This window comes from Hippocampus zosterae, chromosome 1 (genome assembly GCF_025434085.1).
Source record: "Hippocampus zosterae strain Florida chromosome 1, ASM2543408v3, whole genome shotgun sequence".
In the NCBI taxonomy this organism is placed as follows: Eukaryota; Metazoa; Chordata; class Actinopteri; order Syngnathiformes; family Syngnathidae; genus Hippocampus; species Hippocampus zosterae.
The window spans coordinates 11968248-11986980 of record NC_067451.1 but is presented as its reverse complement, the minus strand read 5'-3'; the positions used below and the strand labels follow the sequence as shown (position 1 = coordinate 11986980).

The window sequence follows — 18733 nt, the reverse complement described above, 5'->3', positions numbered from 1 at the left end:
ATACAAAATGACCACTGGGTGAAGACATTTCTCAGATGTTCTCCGTGGGAAATAAAAGCTCGAGCTGGAAATTAAGTCCAAAAGTATTTGGACGAAGACATGGGTTGTACGGTTTTTCCTGTATACATCACCACGATGTATTAAAAAAAATCAAAATATAATTGAAGATGGCTTGAAAAAACATTGTATTATTATTATTATTATTATTATTAGTAGTAGTAGTAGTAGTAGTCGTATTTTAGGATTTTGGTCATATTATTGGCACAATTGACATAATGGTCACGTATTTTAAATACCGAGTATTTATACTCTATATGCTTTCTCGTCAAAAGGTGCCTGATGTTTGGAGTGTCAGTCACCAAATGCAGACACCATCTTACTCTGACAGATCTTCATTGCACTTCGTGTCTGTCTTTGTCTGGTTGTGGGTCTTGCTGCCTTCAAGGTTATCAGCAGTATGGGAAATGAATGAGATTACAGTGGTGACTTGGCCGTTGATGAATATTTTGTGAATTTACCTTCAAAATTTCTTGATTTGATTCCCCGTTATTATCCATTTGCACTTTGTAGTATCCTATGAACAGACAGGTAGCAGCAGTCACGTCATCAGTAAACAATAGTGTACTTGTGAAAACCAACTCAAGACTTTAAAAGGCTGAAAATTGTGTAAAATCCAAGTCTGTGGCCCAATCTTAAACCAACAGAGCATGCTTTTCCCTGACTGACCCATAAAAAGTTGCAATTGGCTAACAGACCATCTCCAGGGAAGTTAACGGAATTTGGTGAACTTTGGTTACATCTTTAATTAGTGGCATGCAATAAATAAGTCATTATAGAACTGAAAATGTGAGGTATTTTGAGTATCCACATACAGTTACACGTGTAGCTCTTTTCAACAACACTTGACTGTGTGAAGGATGACTCCCTTAGCCAAACAGCAAGCTGCTGGCTGGACTCAACTCCGCTACACTCGTTTGGTTTATAAGGCAACTGAGCTCTATCAATATTGAGATATGCAGAGACCACAGAAAGTTTCCTCTGAACTGAGAGACCTGAGCTAACCAGCTTCGGCTACATGGCACCATCTTTGTGGGAACTAATAAATAGACGAATTACTTGGTGCACAGATAAATTTATCATTTAAAATAAAGCAGTACTGATTGGATGCAAACTGTTTCATGTTGAGCCTGGAAATAATATCTCAGATGGTGTCAAGATGTGTAATTAATAGGCCAACTGTAAAGGCAACAGGGACAGAAAATAAAGAGCAATGAGACAGGAGTATACTTAGATTCGCAACACATTACTATTTTATTCAAATAAAGATTCAGATACAAATAACAACTTTTTGTAGGTACTTGTGAATGTGCAACCAGGCAGCACCTGGACCTCCACCTTGTTAGTTCTTAAAAGAAACCATAAAGTCAAGCTCAAGGTGTTGTTAAACCACCCCAACAGGCCCTGCAGCACAGGAGAGTGGGTTGGGTGGTGAGTGCAGCTTAGAGAGGACACAAATGAGGTGTGGGTCTGGTATTGCAAATGGTAAACATGCTGAGGAGACAATGTAGCTGAAAAAATCCTCCTCTATGAAATAATCCTGTCATATGGAAGTTTTGTGTACTCAAATAGACATTCTACTTGTTTCTTCAATCAGATCAGCGTGATCATTGTTACAGAATTGCAAAGGCATTCAAATGTGGTCACACTAGCCATCACCAATAACTCCTACTCGAACTGGTGACAGCAGCTTGTTTTGGTTGAACAGGTTTAACACAAATCATCTTACTCCCACTGGAATAACATAACACAGGGCCCCCATTTGAAGGCCTTCTCTGTTGGACTGAGAGTGAACATGAAAATCAAGTCCAGCAACATGTACACACATAGGGTTTTCGACTTATTTAAAAAAAAAGATTAAAAAATAAGAAGAACAGTAAAAGAGTTCTGGTGTCATGAGGTGGTGAATTTGCTGGTCTGACGTGATTCAGCAAACTACTGCTGCTGCTGCTGCTGCTGTTGAGCAACCTCCAACTGGGTCCCAAAGCAGCTCCTAAAGCTGCAGCGACCCGGGTACCTGCGGATCCAGTTGTCGGCTGTTGACTGGGAACTGTTCGTAGCCCGAAGGCACGTACCAAAACCGCTTGGAGGTCGTTCCCGAGTTGGGCTGTTGTTGCTGCAGGGTATACAGTATCTACATTTTGATGATTATTGGTGGTCTCAAAGACTCCTCCCATTGATTTCAATGCATCCTTATTTGGGAGGAGAACACGTGCCATTCATTGATTATAGGCGTGCTGGAGGCGCGGCTACACAAAAATTATCCAATCGGATCGAAGAGAGAGGAATGACTGGACGGGACTATGGTGAGCCTAACGCTCATTGGCTCCCTGGTACTATTCAAGGCGGGGCTTGTAGTCGGAAGTGTCCGCCGACTGGCTCAGCTGTCATCTGGATGAAAGGAGAAACCATTTACACCGGCCGTCTGGGAAATGCTGAAAAAGGAAAAACGCTGAAATATGGCAACCTCAAAACATTAAGGACATGACGCCGAATTGAAGGTAGTTATGACTGAGTTGCTACCGATTGAGTCTCGTTCGCTTTGTCTCGGTGCAGCGATGCGTTGTTTCGAGGAGAAATTTTGATGGCTTTGCTCTGTGACATTGAACATACAGGGCACGAAATAGACGAGGTTGTTCAAAGAGCTAAGCTCAATTTCCACCGTGTCATCCCCTGGAAATTTCCACCGAGCCCTCGTCCATTATGGTGCCTCGTCCGTTCGTTCGTTTGGTTTGACGTTGTTATCCGCAGAATGCGCTTTAGTGCTCGCCAGCTGCTCTGCAAATATGCTAGCCTTCCAACGTCGCTGTGCTAGCATAGCGGCTCCGGGAAGGGAACTACCCTACATTGAGAATCGACGATAGACGTCATCAGCATTTTCCTGTATTTAAATGGCTACGTGTGAGGAGGTCATTGCTGAGGAAGGAAGATTTCTCGGTAGGTGTCGGTGCTGTTGCTCACCTCGGCGCTGGCCGGATCCGTCACAAATAGTAATGCTCAGGGCTGCTTTAAAATAGCCTGGTGCGTGTGCATGATAAAAAGGGCACATGCAAGGTGGCGGAGTCGATGTTAGCTTTGCTGCTAGCTACGCAACGACCTTTGTAGGCGTCAAACCGGCCCTTTCGCTGTTGCCTACGCTGATTCTCTTCGGGTGTTTTCCCTGCTTCCTTACCTCCATTATTGTCTTGCCGAGACACTAATTTTATTTCTGTGGTTGCTGTATAAAACGGAGACAACGCAGTCCAACTAATCCACTGCATGTATATGTATATGTATATGTATATGTATATGTATATGTATATGTATATGTATATGTGTGTGTTTCATTCAAGATGCACCTTGAAGTGAAATTTTCCTTCCTTTTAATCTATTTGTTTCTCTCATTTTCAGGATAAAAAAAGCAGGTGAAAGCCAAAACCTATTAAATATTTTACTGGGTGTCCTAAATGGGGGACTACGGGTTCGGTGTTGTGGTGAAGAACAGCAGTGGTAACAAATCTCCTTTCCCTGTAAGGATCCCTCCTCACCTTCAACCCCAACACCCTCACCACCCTTCCAACCCGCCGAGCCCCCACCCCTTGGTAAATAACACCTGCTCCACTAATGGGGGCAGTGCTTGGCTGTTCCCCGCAGTAGCCCAACACAGTAACATGCAAGATGAGATTCTGGAATCGGACAAGTTCAAGACTTTAGACCTCCAGGAAATGCAGGAAAAGTCTCAGGTTCAGGCCCAGCCTCAGGCCATCTCTCCAGGCCCACAGGAAGCCGACACTTCTTTAGGCGAGCTGGAGGGAGCTCTTCCTGAAGACAACTTGATGGAGAAAGGTTCTCTGGAGAGCAGTGGTGGGAAGGAGAAGCTCAGGATGGAGTCACCAGTGCTGAGTGGGTTTGACTACCAGGACACCCTGGGAATGGGTTCAGGGTGCACACAGTCCCCCACCTCCTCACTGACGAGCTTCAACAACTGGTCCCCTGCTGTTCCTTCTACCCAGTCTCCAGCGGTAGTTGATGACGTTGGAGGCTTCTTCGGTCCTGCTGGATCCAATGGCAATGCACCTCCTCTGCTGTTCCAGAGCTTCTCCCACCACGCCGGGCCTAGCTTTGGTGCTGGTGGCAATTTCTCTCCACAGATTGGACCAGTCTCCCAGCACCATCCTTCCACACCTCACCCCCAGCCCTACCACCCTCATGGGCAGGGTGTTCCACCGCAGCACCGGCGCTCCCCGGCAAGCCCTCACCCTCCTCAGCCCTCCTTCCCTCCGCATGCCCATCGGACCGGAGGCTTCCCACAGCTGCCCCACCTCACTCCTGCCCAGAGCAAACACCCTTCGCCTTGGGGAAACTACCAGAGCCCCTCCACTCCCACATCAACCACCTGGAGCCCCAGCGGCTATGGAGGCTGGGGTGGCTCACATGGGGTTCGAGAATACAGACGTGGTGTCGGTGGAGCAATGACTGGCCTTAACTCCATCTCTCCGCTGAAGAAGTCCTTCCCCAACAGTCAGGTAGATGCACTTGTCAATAATCATCCAAACACTCTTTCTGTGTGTAGTGGCAACTGCAAAATTGATGTTGAATTTATTTCACTCAAACTGTTGCCATCAAACATCAAAACCTATATTCACTGTTCCGGCTATTAATTATTTATAAATAGCACTTCAACATCCTCAACTGTCATTTAAGGATAAAGAGAAGCACAAACACAATAATACGGCTCTGACCACCCATGTAGACACCTGTCAAGTCACATGGAGAGGGAACAAAGGTGGCAGAGCAGTCGGCTACTTTCACCTCGTGGCATTTTATAGGTGTTGCAAGAATTAATACGCTGTGCATCGGTCTGCAGGCGCTATAAGAGCTCTCAATTTGTGGTTGCTCCCTCTGTAAACAATGTATGGTTTTCTACTAATAGGCAATCATAATCAAATGTTTTAATAAAAACTAATGACAACCTTCCAGAAAGCTAACATTACATTTGAAATGATAATCATCGTCAATATCATATTTAGTGATTCTGAGAGCACTGGCTGCCTTCCGGCTTCTCCAGTGCCACAAAATTGGGAATACACTAATTTAAATGCAGCAGTTCTCCCACGCAGACACTGGGAGAACTGCAGAACATGCAAACTCCACACGGGAAGGCCAGAGTAGGGAATTGAACTGGAGACCTCTGCAATGTGAGGTGGGTGTGCTCACCAATCAACTAATGTGTCGCCAGCGTGTTTTCTATTGAGTAAAAATAGGCAGGTTTTTTTTGGGTAGTAGGTACTGAGGTGGTTTTATTGTGAGTCATTAGTTACTACCCTCTCGGCTGAATAATCGTTATGGAAGCATTTGCCTGATTTTTAAAAAAAGGTTCTGCTGTATTTTCATATGAGTTATGACTATTAATACAAAATAATGTTGATATTTCGATGAAACTCATACTGTTCCCCAGGTTCCTCTCCAGAAGTTTCCCCGTAATAGCTCTGGCTTTAATCACAAGGGCTGGGTGGAGGATGCTGTGAGCCGCAGTGATGGTGTCTACCCTTTCCAGGTGAGGGTTTTAAAATACCGTATTACCCGCACTAAAAGACGCACTGGATTATGAGGCGTACCTTCAATGAATATTTTGTAATTTTTCTTCATACATTGGACGCTTCGCATTATAAGGCGCAATCTACAATGCCTCCACTAGATGATGCTATACTCCTTCCATTCAACTCGCAGAGGAGTTCATGACCGCCTCTGAAAAACGTTAACTATTACTGTACTTGAATAAGTTTGTGTTGCAGCTCCGAAAAAAGGAGAGCCGTGGTGTTCATTTTTTAAAACGGTCTCAACAAATACAGGTATGTCTCGGTCTGTCTCCGTGCCTTCTTCCATTCGACTCGAGAGGCGTTTAAGACCGCCTCCGAAAAACGTAAAGTAACGATTACTTCAATAAAACTATAAAAATTGAAAATAATGCATCAAAACTATAAATCAAGCGAAGCTATCACAAAATAAATTCTATAGCCCCCCCCCCCCCCTACAGAGTTTATATTGTGATTTCATCATTTGTGAATACACAACAAAGGAAGAAATAACTACGACTGACATCTGATCGTACTGTTGGAGCTACAATCAAGGAAATGCCAATGCATTTTTCAGAGGCGGTCATGAACGCCTCTCTAGTTGACCGGAAGAAGGCACGGAGACGGACAAACACGCACCTGTTGAAAAAAGGAGAGCTGGGGTTGTGGTTTTATTCTTTTTTTTAAATGCAGACTTTATTAATTTCACAGTCTCATCAAATACAGGTACTGTACATCTTTGTCCGTCTCCGTTCCTTCTCTTCCGTTCCACTCGAGAGGCGTTCAAGGCTGCCTCCGAAAAATGTAAATGATTAATTACTTAATGAAACCACAAAGAAAATCAAGCAAGGGAATCGCAAAATAAATTCTGTAGGGGGGGGCATATAGAATTTATCTTGTGATTTTCCTCACTTGATTTTCTGTTTTGATGCATTATTTTCAATTTTCGTAGTATCATCATTTAATAATGCAGCGACACAGTTCACTGAACCAACAGCAAGTTAACATTGGAAGCCTGTCTCCAGGAAGGAGCCATCTTGGAGTCGACGTATTACCATAATGACCATACACAAGACACACCAGATTTTAAGGCACTCTGTGAGCTTTTAAGAAAATGGAAGACTTTTTGGTGCGCCCTATTGTGCGGAAAATACGGTATTTTCAATCCGTTTTGTCCATCATGCGTATGCTTTGACTGCGCTAATATGCAACAAATGAGCCATTGAGCAAAACGGGGTATGTGACGGTCATCATAAGTACAACATGTAGCTTTGTCTGCTTTAAAGCCTCGTAGATGTTTAGTCTGCAACAAGCCCATCATGCCTTTCAGTAGTTTAGTTCCAAATGCCAACATTTTGTTTTCAGGGATGGCAATTTTCCACGGATACGCGGAAATCCGCCGTTTTATTTCTTAAATTGATCATTTTTGTGAATCGTCTAAATCCGTTGAGAATATTTCAGGGGGCTCAGGTACCTTATCGTCGAGTTTTCACGAGCTCTCCCGATCGGTCTTTCCATCTTCCGATTGTAAACAGCCCTGCGATTGGACGTATATGATGTGTTACTTGTTGTGATTGGTTGCCCGTCCAGGCCACGCTCCTTTCCGCTTTTTTCATCACTAGCCATTGCCATCCCTGTGTTTTGTGTCATCCTTTTTTTTCCCGTCCATAGCCAATGATACTGGTACATTGGCTAGCCTTGCATCTTTCTTGTTGGAATGACTTGGTGTGCCGTCAGTGCTGTGTGTGCCGGGGATCATCTCTAGCCACTAGCATCATGGCTTACTGTGTCAGGGCTGCCGGTGCCTCACATGGTGATGGCAGAGCTGTGAGGAAGGTAATTGTATTCGTCCCCTCTTTTAGCAGGAGAGAACTCGCTCCTTTGATGGTTTCAACATGCACTCTCTGGAGAACTCCCTGATCGACATTATGAGGGCTGAACAGGATTCCTTGAAAGGTTAGTTCCCACAGTAACAGTCGTGAGGATCAGCTCTGTTGCCATTGGCTATAAATAAATAGAGCCTTATATGACAGTCAGACATTATTGGGTGTCTTCGCATAGCATAGCATACAGTGTGCGTCCAACAGAGAAAAGTTACAGTATATAAGATAAATAAATTAGGACTCTTACAGATGAACAGCAAAAACCTAGGCAGGGTCGCTCGTCAGACTGGGCTAAAGAAAAAATGTGATGGCCTGAATAATTCCGCAACATAAAAATGGTGACGCGTAACGTGGCAGAAAGACCGTGGAGGCAAGTGCAACACTGTTTGCAGAAGGTCCTGCATAAGGTTTGCAGCATCAAAAAATCATCTTTAATGCTGCGCAGTGAACATCTGTAAGGCAGCAGGCAAAACAATACGCTTGACTTAATTCAATGTGATTTAATTGCATCTATTTTCAATCTTCATTGCGGTCTTAACCTGCGACTTCACCTCACTGTATGTCCTTCTTACAAGGGAAGTAAAAAAAAAAATCCTAAAAATATTAAGTTCTATGCAACACCACTTTTCTAAACATGGTATTCTGATTCACATTTCATTTGTGGAATTCAGATTAAGCAGCAAAATCCACCCATTTTTTTTCCACCTAAGCACGCGGCCATTTTGCCACTTGCTGTTACTGAAAACGACATCAGTTTCTCGGGGCTAATCCACCGTGCCACCCCACTGAATCCGTTGAAGCACAAATCGCACACAAACTGTTGAGCTTCAAATAATCCTTGACGGAAATTAGGTAATTCCAGTTTGTAATATGGTTTGAAGCCTTTCCTGTTTTGTCATTCACTGTAGGACGCTTCAGTTTCTCTCACCAGGGTGGAGACGGGCCTCTGCCTATGAATGGTATGTAAATTGCACGTGTGAAAAGCCCCGTGGCATAATTGAAATCGATCCCGGACACACTATGACAGAATAGGTTCCTTACAATTAAATTAGAAATATGTTGTTGAAAACTGTTGTGTTGTTTTACATGCAGCGAGAACCTATGGCAGAAGACGAGGTAAATCTTGTCATGTACTCGTTTAAAAAAAAAAAAGTTCAGCATTTGAAATTATTTACCAAATTAATGTTCTCCCTTGGATGTTTTGCATTGCAACCCCATGTTTGCTTTTAAATCTGCCTTCAAGAGAACATAGAGCAGCTTTCTTTACCATTCAAAATATATATTTTTAATCCTCTTGCTTAGGTCATTCCTCGCTGTTCCCAATGGAGGATGAGTGCTCTTTCGGGGAGGATGAGACCACGGACCAAGGTCTTGGTGGACTTGGCTCAGCGCACTGTTTCCCTCACCTGAACGGGGAACGCATAGAGCGCTACTCTCGAAAAGTGTTTGTCGGAGGGCTGCCCCCAGACATCGACGAAGGTCAGCCAAAGTCCAAAAGACATGATGTTAGTGTCAGGGTTGCTACCCAAGTAAGGAAAGTGGAAATTGATTAAATCAATTTCCAGGTGTGGAAAAGCAAAAAAAAAAAGAAACAAATCCATATTACTAACACTGCTCGTTTTTCAATGACCTGTTTTGTTTATTAAATATAAAAGATTGATTCTAATCCATGGGCCAGTTTCCTCAACAATTTAGTGTGATTTCTAAAGAGAATACAATGATTAGATGATAATTCATTAAAGCATATGCTATGACCCTCAAATACAAACCAATTATGGAAACATATTTTAGATTTATCATTTTTAAGTCAGTGGATTGGAAATGTTGCACGAGCAGATGGAGCAACAAAAAAAAAGTGATCTGTTTTTTTTCAAGAAAGCAAAATATGGGAGTGACAGACCATACTGCAGGGAATTAGCATGAGCCTTAACTGAGCAAATGGTGTAATGCTCCTTTTGGAATGATGCCATTGCAGGAATGCCTCACTGGTTGTAATAGGCTTCTCTAGCGAGTAAACTTGGTGATGCTGGACTATTAGTGCACCCTGCCCATTGTAGCCAAATATTGCCTGCAAACAGTGCCGGCTTTGTTCATACAAACACTGCATGGATAATAAAGAAATAGATATCCATACACATACAGTATCTAATTCGGAACATTTGCATGGATTTGCCCATCGCCGTTAATAGACACGTACTCTAAATATTGTGTTTGTACATGTGTGTACAGATGAAATCACTGCCAGTTTTCGTCGTTTTGGTCACTTGTTTGTTGACTGGCCTCACAAAGCAGAGAGCAAATCGTATTTCCCCCCAAAAGGTGAGTCGTGCTACGTGTTGATTCTACTTTGGATCCGACAGCGTTGTGATGGGCATTGCTCCTCTCATTGCACCTTTCCAGGATATGCCTTCCTGCTCTTTCAAGATGAGAGCTCTGTTCAGGCTCTGATTGATGCCTGTATTCAAGAGGATGGCAAACTATACCTGTGTGTCTCCAGCCCCACCATCAAAGACAAGCCTGTGAGTGTTTACATGCTCTTTGTTAGACTGGAGTGTAAAAAAACCTATTGAGAAAGAAAAATAGCAAAGAATCAGCTTACATGAAATGTGACCCATCACAGTCGTGGATACAGCAAACGCACATTGTCACCGGCAAACACTGGAGCACCACGGGTACAGTTTGGGGTATCTGTCTTGTTCAAGGACACCATTGGCATAAAATATTTAAAGCGGGTATTGCTTGTGCCCCACGACACCCGAGCAACATGGCCAGACTCGACTGAACTCTCATGCACTGTGTTTTGACACTAGTTTTCGGGGAGATTCAACATTTGAATCGCAGGTGAATTATGTCGCAATATCAAATCAAATTAAATTTATAGCCCTTATTCAAAAAATGAGACTCAAAGCGCTTCAAAAGCCCGCAGTTGACAAATATTAACATCCCCTGATCTTAACACTCCAGCAGGGCAAGTGAAGAACTAAAGAAAAGGGGAGCGGGAGAGAGCTGTTTAGGAGCGAATATAGAGCGTATAAAGTACTGTATTTTCACGACTATTCGACGCACCGTACGGTTGGGCGCACTCTCATTAATGGGTGACATTTCTGTATTTTACACATACACAGACCGCACTGTACCACTGGGCGCAGTTTTACAGTGGTAAAACATACGCCAGCTTAAACATACGGCATGCATGCGCGCACGCTAACACGTTAGCTTGAAGCATACGGTAGCATGCCAAGACATACAGATACAAGCTAAAAACACGTTTGTAAAAAGGCAACGAAAGCAGAACTGAGTTCGGGTGTATTTTATTTAGCCATCGTACAATGTTCTCACGTATTTCGATCAATCATCACCCAGAAATCCATCAAAGCCCTCATCCTCTGTATCAGAAGCAGAGGACTGCACATCTCAGTTGTCATTGAATGCATCACATGCTAGTGTGAGTTGCTACGCATTGCCGAGCGGAAAGAAGGAGTAGCAACAGCAAAGTCAACATTTCTCTCGTGTGAAGCTTTCCCACATTTGAAAGTAAAGAACAGAGCGAAACATGTTGGCAGCGCGTGTGTGTGTAGAAAGAATTGAACAATTGTGCAAGTACCGTAATCCATCAAAAACGCCGCGTTCCCTCTCGTTGTTGCGTATTGTGGCGTAACTCGCCAAGCGCTGCCTCTCACTCTTTGTAAAGTTGTGTTTGCCACCGATCATCCATTGTTCCCATGCCGTTCGCAACTTTACTTTGAACGCCCGGTTGATGCCAATGTCCAACGGTTGGAGTTCTTTAGTCAAGCCTCCGGGAATAACGGCAAGCTCAGAGTTCATTTGCTTGACTTGGTTTTTCACCGCTGCTGTGAGATGGGCACGCATGCCAAAAGCATAACCGGTGGCTTTAAGTTTGAACTGGGCTTCGTAGGCGTGTCTCTTTGTCGAATTTATTTTCAGGGTTTCTTAGAAACCAAAACCGGAATTGTTTTGCAACAATGCACATTGCCACACTCTATACAGGTGTTGGTGCCTGCTTGCGGCGTCCCTTTAGCGTGACGTCCACTTACACGCCCACCCTTGCCTGTCCTCTGTCTCTCTGTCTCTCTGTCTCGGTCTCTGTCTCTCCCTCTCTCTGTCTCTCTCGCTCGCTCTCTCGCTCTCGCTCTCTCTCTCTCTCTCTCTCTCTCTCTCTCGTTCTCGCTCTCGCTCTCTCCATATATGTATGTATACACGCCCACCCTTCCCCGATTGGCCGACTTCTTTCCCGCATGCCTGGCCACAGTCACTTCCGCCTTTTCTCTATATAAACAGCGTGTCGGCTGTCAGTCAGATTTTGGAACTCGGCGCATATAAAGGATGCTCCGCACCATAAGGCGTCCTGTCCATTTTGGAGAAAATTTTAGACTTTTAATGGCGCCTTATAGTCGTGAAAATACGGTAGTTTTAAAATAAGCATCCTGAGTTGAATTCAATGGGCGTAGGGAACGAGCGCCGTAAATACATCCATCTCTGCAGTCGAACCCTGGTCTTTTGTTGCGTGTTTGGCGACCGACTCCCACCATCACTGGCAAAGGGGGTAGCAAGTCCGGCCATGGAGCGACATTCCCTCATGGACTTAGGTCTGTGCAGCCCTTGCATCTCCCCACCACATAAACTGTTTTCCAAAAGCTACACTGCTTCGTGATGAAACTCGTTAGCGAATGTGCCTTATATTGATAAGTGTTCTTTTTGAAAAGCCATCTTAAAAGTGTGATACATTATTATTTTGATTGGCCCATCATTGCTGCATTTTGGAATGATTTTGAAAACTGTATACTGTGCAAAACAAAATATAGCATGACATTGGACAAGAGATAAAATACAAAATGATACACTGTTCATTTGAATGTTTTGCCAGGAAATTTCACGTTTATAAATTAACATTTTAAAATTCAACCCTGTTATTTAGATTATTTTGATAACACGGATATACTTGTTTGAAATATGAATTAGTATTTTTCATATATTTTCTGTTATTTTATTTGTATTATATTATTATTATATTATTTAGTATGTATTATATATTCTGTTAAAAAAAGGAGAGAGGACAGATTTTTCAATTCACATTATTTTTTTTCAAAATGATAAAGGACGAGAGTTAATGAGAGAAAAATAAAGCTTTTATTTCACATACCGTACATCTATTCAGGGGGGGACAAAAATTCCATATTAAAACATTAATACTTTCTATGACCCTCTTTTTCCAATAAAACGGCACCTAGTCTATATTTTTCACAAAATGGGAAAATACAAATCATCCAAATCTCCGAGAGACCTGCATCTTCTCTGCACTCTTCTCTTTAGCCCCCTCCACAGGTTTTTACTGGTGTTGGTTCTGAGCTGGCCATGGGAGGAGCTTAATTCTGTTTCTGGTTTAAAGTATGAGTATGCTTCTGTAATAAAAATAAAAAAACTATACAGGTCTAACAAACTTTTTTTTTTCTGTTGTTGCACGCTGAGCCAGTCGTCAGTAATCGGACCGAATGCCAGGTGTCTTTTGTCAAGACACATAAATTGTGGGGAGAAAAAATGTCTTACTTAAAAAAAAAAGTGGCTTGCGTACTTCTTTGTTCTGTGGTTCCATCCGTGTTGTGTAAAGACCGCAGTGTGACAAAAAAAAGCTGCAAAAGTAGGAAGCAGCTCTCATATATGCTGTCTAAACCTGCAGTGTTTCTGTCATGAATTTATCTTTCATATACCAGGTGCAAATTAGACCCTGGAACCTAAATGACAGTGACTTTGTGATGGATGGCTCTCAGCCGTTGGACCCAAGGAAGACCATCTTTGTCGGCGGTGTACCTCGCCCTCTACGCGCAGGTACATTTGGATTACGGCCTCTGAATGCGGCCGGGACACTGCCCTCATCACACCAACTGAATTCGTGTTGTTGTCCTTCCAGTGGAACTGGCCATGATCATGGACCGTCTCTATGGCGGAGTGTGCTATGCTGGGATTGACACAGACCCTGAACTGAAATACCCCAAGGGGGCGGGGCGAGTGGCTTTCTCAAATCAGCAAAGCTACATTGCAGCCATCAGTGCTAGATTTGTTCAACTGCAGCACGGGGAGATTGACAAAAGGGTGAGTGAGTCGGATGTTGGAATCGGGGATTTATTTTACACTTTACACCAAATCGACCGGAAGCTCGCGGAATCGTCCCAAATTGATCGCGAGGGGTGTAAAAGAATCAAATGAAAAACACGGGGCTGCAGCTATTGAATATTCTAGTATTCGGATAGCCTACTGAAATTCAAAATCCAATCATCGGGTACTCGGATAAAAGTAAAAAAAAAAATATATATATATATATGTTAGAAGACCCCCAAAAAATGGTTGACTAACGATCAACATTATAATGAATTTAAACTGTGCATAGCAGTACTCTATTTTACGCTTAAGAAACATTATTGAGAATTTAGGCGTATGAGAAAGTGACGTTAGAAGCACAATATTTTACATTACAGTGTCAGCGAAACTTTTTTTTTTTCTGAGCTGTTTCAGTCCTTGAAAAACAGTAGAATGGCCACTGAACTTACCTTCTTGTGCTGCATGGTGACATTTTTCCACTATGTTCTGTTCGTAACTTAGAAAATTTTGCATAGGCGCATTGTTCAGCGAATAGCATGTTCCTCTGGAAAATTTCTGAATCAGTTCACTGTGCGCCGTCCAAAATGAATGTCTTTAGTTCAGTTGGATGACATTCTGTGGCGATGTGAATCATTTTAGCTACAGTAAGCATGGTCCTTCATTTCGAGGCTTGATATTAATTAATTTGTGTCGCCAGGTGGAAGTGAAGCCATACGTGCTGGATGACCAGCTGTGTGACGAGTGCCAGGGAACGCGCTGCGGGGGGAAGTTTGCGCCGTTCTTCTGCGCCAACGTGACCTGTCTGCAGTACTACTGTGAATACTGTTGGGCGGCCATCCACTCCCGGGCGGGCCGCGAGTTCCACAAGCCCCTGGTGAAGGAAGGTGGCGACCGACCCCGACACATCTCCTTCCGCTGGAACTAAGGCAAGGGAGAGAACCTAGGATGGGTTGGGAGGGGGGCGGGCTCTCTGAGAGAAAAGGGTCGTTCGGGAAGGGGGTATTGGGGTGACCTATGATATGAAAATATAAATGCACTTTTCTTTTAAGTAAAAAAAAAAAAAGATTTAATTTATATTATTTTTTTAATTGGGCCCGCTAAACATAGTAACTGCTCAGAAGAGCGTAAAATCCCATTTATGTTTTGACTTAAAGTGTGCATGAACATATGAATGCATTCTATTTGGATTTCGATGTTTTCTTACCTGACTGTAATTTTGTTGGTGTTAGCTGGCAAAGCTGCTTACATTTGTTATCAAGAGTAACAAAATTTAATTGGGGGTCATCATAATACCTAAATCAGTATACTGACGATGGAAGCTGCATTGGAGAGAGTACGTTTTCTTTTTTTTTTTTTGTTTTTTGCGTGCAGAATTTGAAAACAAGTACCATTTACCAAAGTTTGAGTTGGGTTTGAAATATGAGGAAGAATGTTGTTTTAGATGGCGAGTTGATCTGTTTGAAAGCTGGCCACCATCACACATCAGTCTCCCTGCCTCTGGCAAAAGCTGCGTTTGAACTGCTTGCAATTGTTTGAAGTCTCTGTTTAGAAGTTGACACTGTCACCGGAAAGGCAAACCAAAGATTGGCCTCAAAACGCATCGTTGAGAACAGACGTCGACGCGGGGTAGTCGCCTCCTCTCGTCACGCGGGGGAGGCAAGTAACCGGTAGTCTTCTGGACTTTCAGCTCATTAAGGCCCAGCCCTCGTGGCTCAGGTATTGGCAGTAGTATTTGCTTGCATTATATTGTCAGGGATATTAGCACTGGAAGCTAACATGCTAATGTAGTACAAACTACGGGAATGCACAGTTCCTTGTCCCTGGGCTGTCTTCATGGTGTACCACTGCACGCTCTACCTGAATTGGAACTTCTCTCACTGGTGTTGTGGTCGGATATGGTTGTAGCTAGAATTTGCTGTCACAGAGAAAAATATATTATTTTATACATGGCCTGCTGATTTTTGTACAGTGTTTTATAGCTGATTATTTTGTCATGGACATATATACATTTATTATGCACTACTTTTCTAAATATTTTTTTCAATAGTCATTTTAGGCACATTTTTCACAGATGGGAGAACTCCTTTTGCAATACCTCATTTTTTTCACTTGGTGAAAAATAATTTTGTACCTTTGTTACTAAGAGATCTGCAATTATGGTAAACTTAATTTAAGAAGAAAAAAAAGAAGATGAATGATATTAATATAATTTTCAATTCGCTTTTATATATTTAAGTGCTGGTAAATCTGAACATTGTCTGGCGTATCGGTGTGATTCTGGAGCTTCAAAATAGCCAATCTTACGTAGATTCTCCTCTGCCCCGATGAACATTATTACGGGATCCTAAGGCATGGCAAGACCTTTCTAAAAGATTTTGATAGTCTTGAATACATATATCCATATATTCTGGTATTTCACTCTTAGGTGTAGTTGGTATGATTATGAGTAAAATAAATGTTTGGCATTGGTCGACACGTAAACATCCTTCTGTCACCTTGAGTGGGTTTGACTATTTAGGTCCTCTTTCTGGGACTGCCTGTAAGTTCTACTTCTTCTCGGCATGCATAATTATGTACCACAGCAACTACACGGCTAGCGTTAATGCAGGACCTAATGATGTAACGCACTAGTGCTCCTTCTTTCTTTTCATTGTCTCTTTGGAGATCACCTCTCTCTCTACATGACGGAGTCTGCCTTCCTCACACAGACATGTTTATGCAATCGACACGATGACAAAACTTTTGTAATGTAGAGGACACTCGGTAAGACATAGGTGAGAAGACTTGATCACTTGAACCCCTTTTGTGATGTGGCATGCTTTGGGACATAACCTGAATGTGATGTAATGTTGCAAGTTTAACTGTGAGCCATTATGTGCAATACTTATTTTTCTTTCCAGAAACAAGTCTTCACAGTCAGTCATTGAATCCATAAATCATGCAGTCACATTATTGTTCCCTTCTTTTTGTTCCCTCATACAGATGTCTACAAGGCATAAGTATATAAATATATATATATAGATATATGAAAAAAAGCTAATTTATACATGAATTTATTTTTAAACGTTTAGTTTTGTGCTTACGTACTTATTTTGCTACTACCATGCAACTGTGATTGAAAACATTGTATAAACAAGGTTGATAATGTATTACATTTGCTATATTTTCAATTGAAATGTATGACTATGATTTGGATCAGATTTTTGTTATATTTTTGGGGTGAAGTGTTTAACTTGTTGACGTGTCTAGTTTTTCTAAATGTTGTTTTGTGCTCCGCATTTTCAGATGAAAAAGAATATTGACTATGTCTTAGTATTACTTGATTGCAAATGTCCAATAGTTTTTAATTGTATGCTGGGAAGGTTCTATTTATTAACTTTTTTTTAACCTTATATAATTTGGATTTTTATTTAGTATTTTCACATTTATAATTTGATTTTTATTAAGTAATTTCACCTTTATACTTAAGATCTAAGTTTTATATTTTCTTCCTGATTATTTTACACTACAATACAGACGTCAGTTTTGATAGCTGGTTTGTAGAAGTGAAGTCAAAACAAAGACCTAATGTCATTCATTTGCTGCCAACCTTGTTTGTAACTGTCTGCATACATTTGAAGTATTTGTAATGTGAGATGTTGAACGAATAAAACAGCTGTGAGGAAGAATCAATTGCTTCCCCTTTTTTCTTTTAATGATGGATGGCGTGAAATGAATAGTTTCATCACATTTAAAATGTGTACCGTAAAATGTAGATTATCCACCCATCCATAATCTGAAACCGCTTTTTTCTCATGAGGGTCATGGGTGTGCTAGAGTCTATCCCAGCTGTCTTCGGGCAGTAGGCAAGGTACACCATGAACTGGTTGCCAGCCCATTGCAGGGCACACACAGACAACTATTTGTGCTCAGAATCGCAAATAGGGACAATTTAGAGAGTTGCATCAACCTGCCATGCATGTTTTGGGAATGTAGGAGGAAAACGAAGTACCTAGAAAAAACCTACACAAGCATGGGGGTGGGGGGGGGTGTCTTGCAAACTCTACACAGGAAGGCCGGGCGCCAGAATCGAATCCCAGATCAAAACCAATGTTGCCCTGTGTAGTTCATCTCGAAGGTTAATACCTCTCATGCTGCTGCTTTCGCTACATTTGAAATTCTGTGGCTTTTTGCTATACACTATGAGCACATTTAATTGCTTTTAATCTGGGTGTGGTAAACTGATGAGTAATTTGCTCAGGTAGACATGAAGTGGTGCAACAGTTTTTTTCCACCTCTTTTTTTTATTTTTATTCATTCTTTATTTTTCTCATCCTGGAACAATGTATCATTGGATGGACTGTGGAACTGAACCAAGGGGATCAATTGGAGAAAAATAAATATCTGACAATATTCTGGATTACAAAGGGAATGATGAGAGAGACGAGCTAAACCCTTACCAAATAGGTATAAATATATCTTTTGTTATTACCAGGCTACTTACTGGTTCCTTGAGAATTGAGAATAGATGAGAGGTGCCATAATTCTGGTCCGGGTATGAGGTACCATAATTCTGGTAATTCTGGGGGTGGAGGGTTTCAATGATAGTGTATTGATTCAAATGGCAATAATAACAACAATAATAATTGTAAGAAAATAATAGTAATAATGCCCACTTATCTAGATCTAATCACTAAATGGATTGAAATGCAAATGGTTGTTGGAATGTGATCGAATGTGCAGCGCAGTCATGGACCATTTTTGCTGCGTCCCATTAGTTAACGTTGTAAAACTCATACTGAATACTATGAAAAAAAGAGTCATTCTAAAATAAAAGCTGGCAATGACCCGAAGACTTTGAATTGAATTTGCCTGTCAACAGTCCTGACAATCAAGCAAAACTTTTTGGACAGGCATGATCATTAAAACCAAACCAAACCACATACTGTACGATCAATTCACTTAGAGGATAGTGTGATATAGTTGCTGTTGGAGCAAGAACAAGAACAATAAAAGTGCACGTTTACTATAGCCGACTGTTAAAAATGTCCAACTTCCCAGTTTTATGGATTGCGTCATCGTATCTTAGCTTAGTCAACACAAGTAAAGACTCAAAAGAGTCTCACAGAAGCTCAGGCAATCTAA

General features: G+C 42.0%; 1 protein-coding gene and 1 long non-coding RNA gene across 9 annotated transcripts; one reads left to right on the top strand and one right to left on the bottom strand.

Moving 5' to 3' along the window:
* Positions 1-1282: 1282 nt before the first annotated feature.
* On the bottom strand, positions 1283-3309 carry LOC127593471 (uncharacterized). Of its 2 annotated transcripts, none has more exons than XR_007960417.1 (2): positions 3019-3309; positions 1283-2492 (listed from the first exon to the last, which is right to left on the bottom strand). It is a non-coding gene; the product is annotated as an uncharacterized LOC127593471 (long non-coding RNA). The 2 variants fall into 2 exon arrangements; XR_007960442.1 differs by lacking the exon at positions 3019-3309 and adding an exon at positions 2581-2725.
* A 138-nt stretch (positions 3310-3447) lies between these two features.
* On the top strand, positions 3448-17277 carry LOC127616987 (cytoplasmic polyadenylation element-binding protein 4-like). 7 transcript variants are annotated; one of them, XM_052046093.1, is made up of 11 exons: positions 3448-4562; positions 5495-5593; positions 7478-7568; positions 8404-8454; positions 8588-8611; positions 8798-8974; positions 9725-9814; positions 9896-10014; positions 13225-13339; positions 13422-13603; positions 14307-17277. In XM_052046093.1, exons 1-11 carry the CDS (start codon positions 3504-3506, stop codon positions 14532-14534), a joined length of 2235 nt encoding a protein of 744 aa, XP_051902053.1. In that variant the 5' UTR covers positions 3448-3503; the 3' UTR covers positions 14535-17277. The 7 variants fall into 7 exon arrangements, with proteins under 7 accessions (XP_051902053.1, XP_051901965.1, XP_051902237.1 ...); XM_052046005.1 differs by having other exon boundaries at positions 7475-7568; XM_052046277.1 differs by lacking the exon at positions 8404-8454.
* The last annotated feature ends 1456 nt before the right edge of the window (positions 17278-18733 follow it).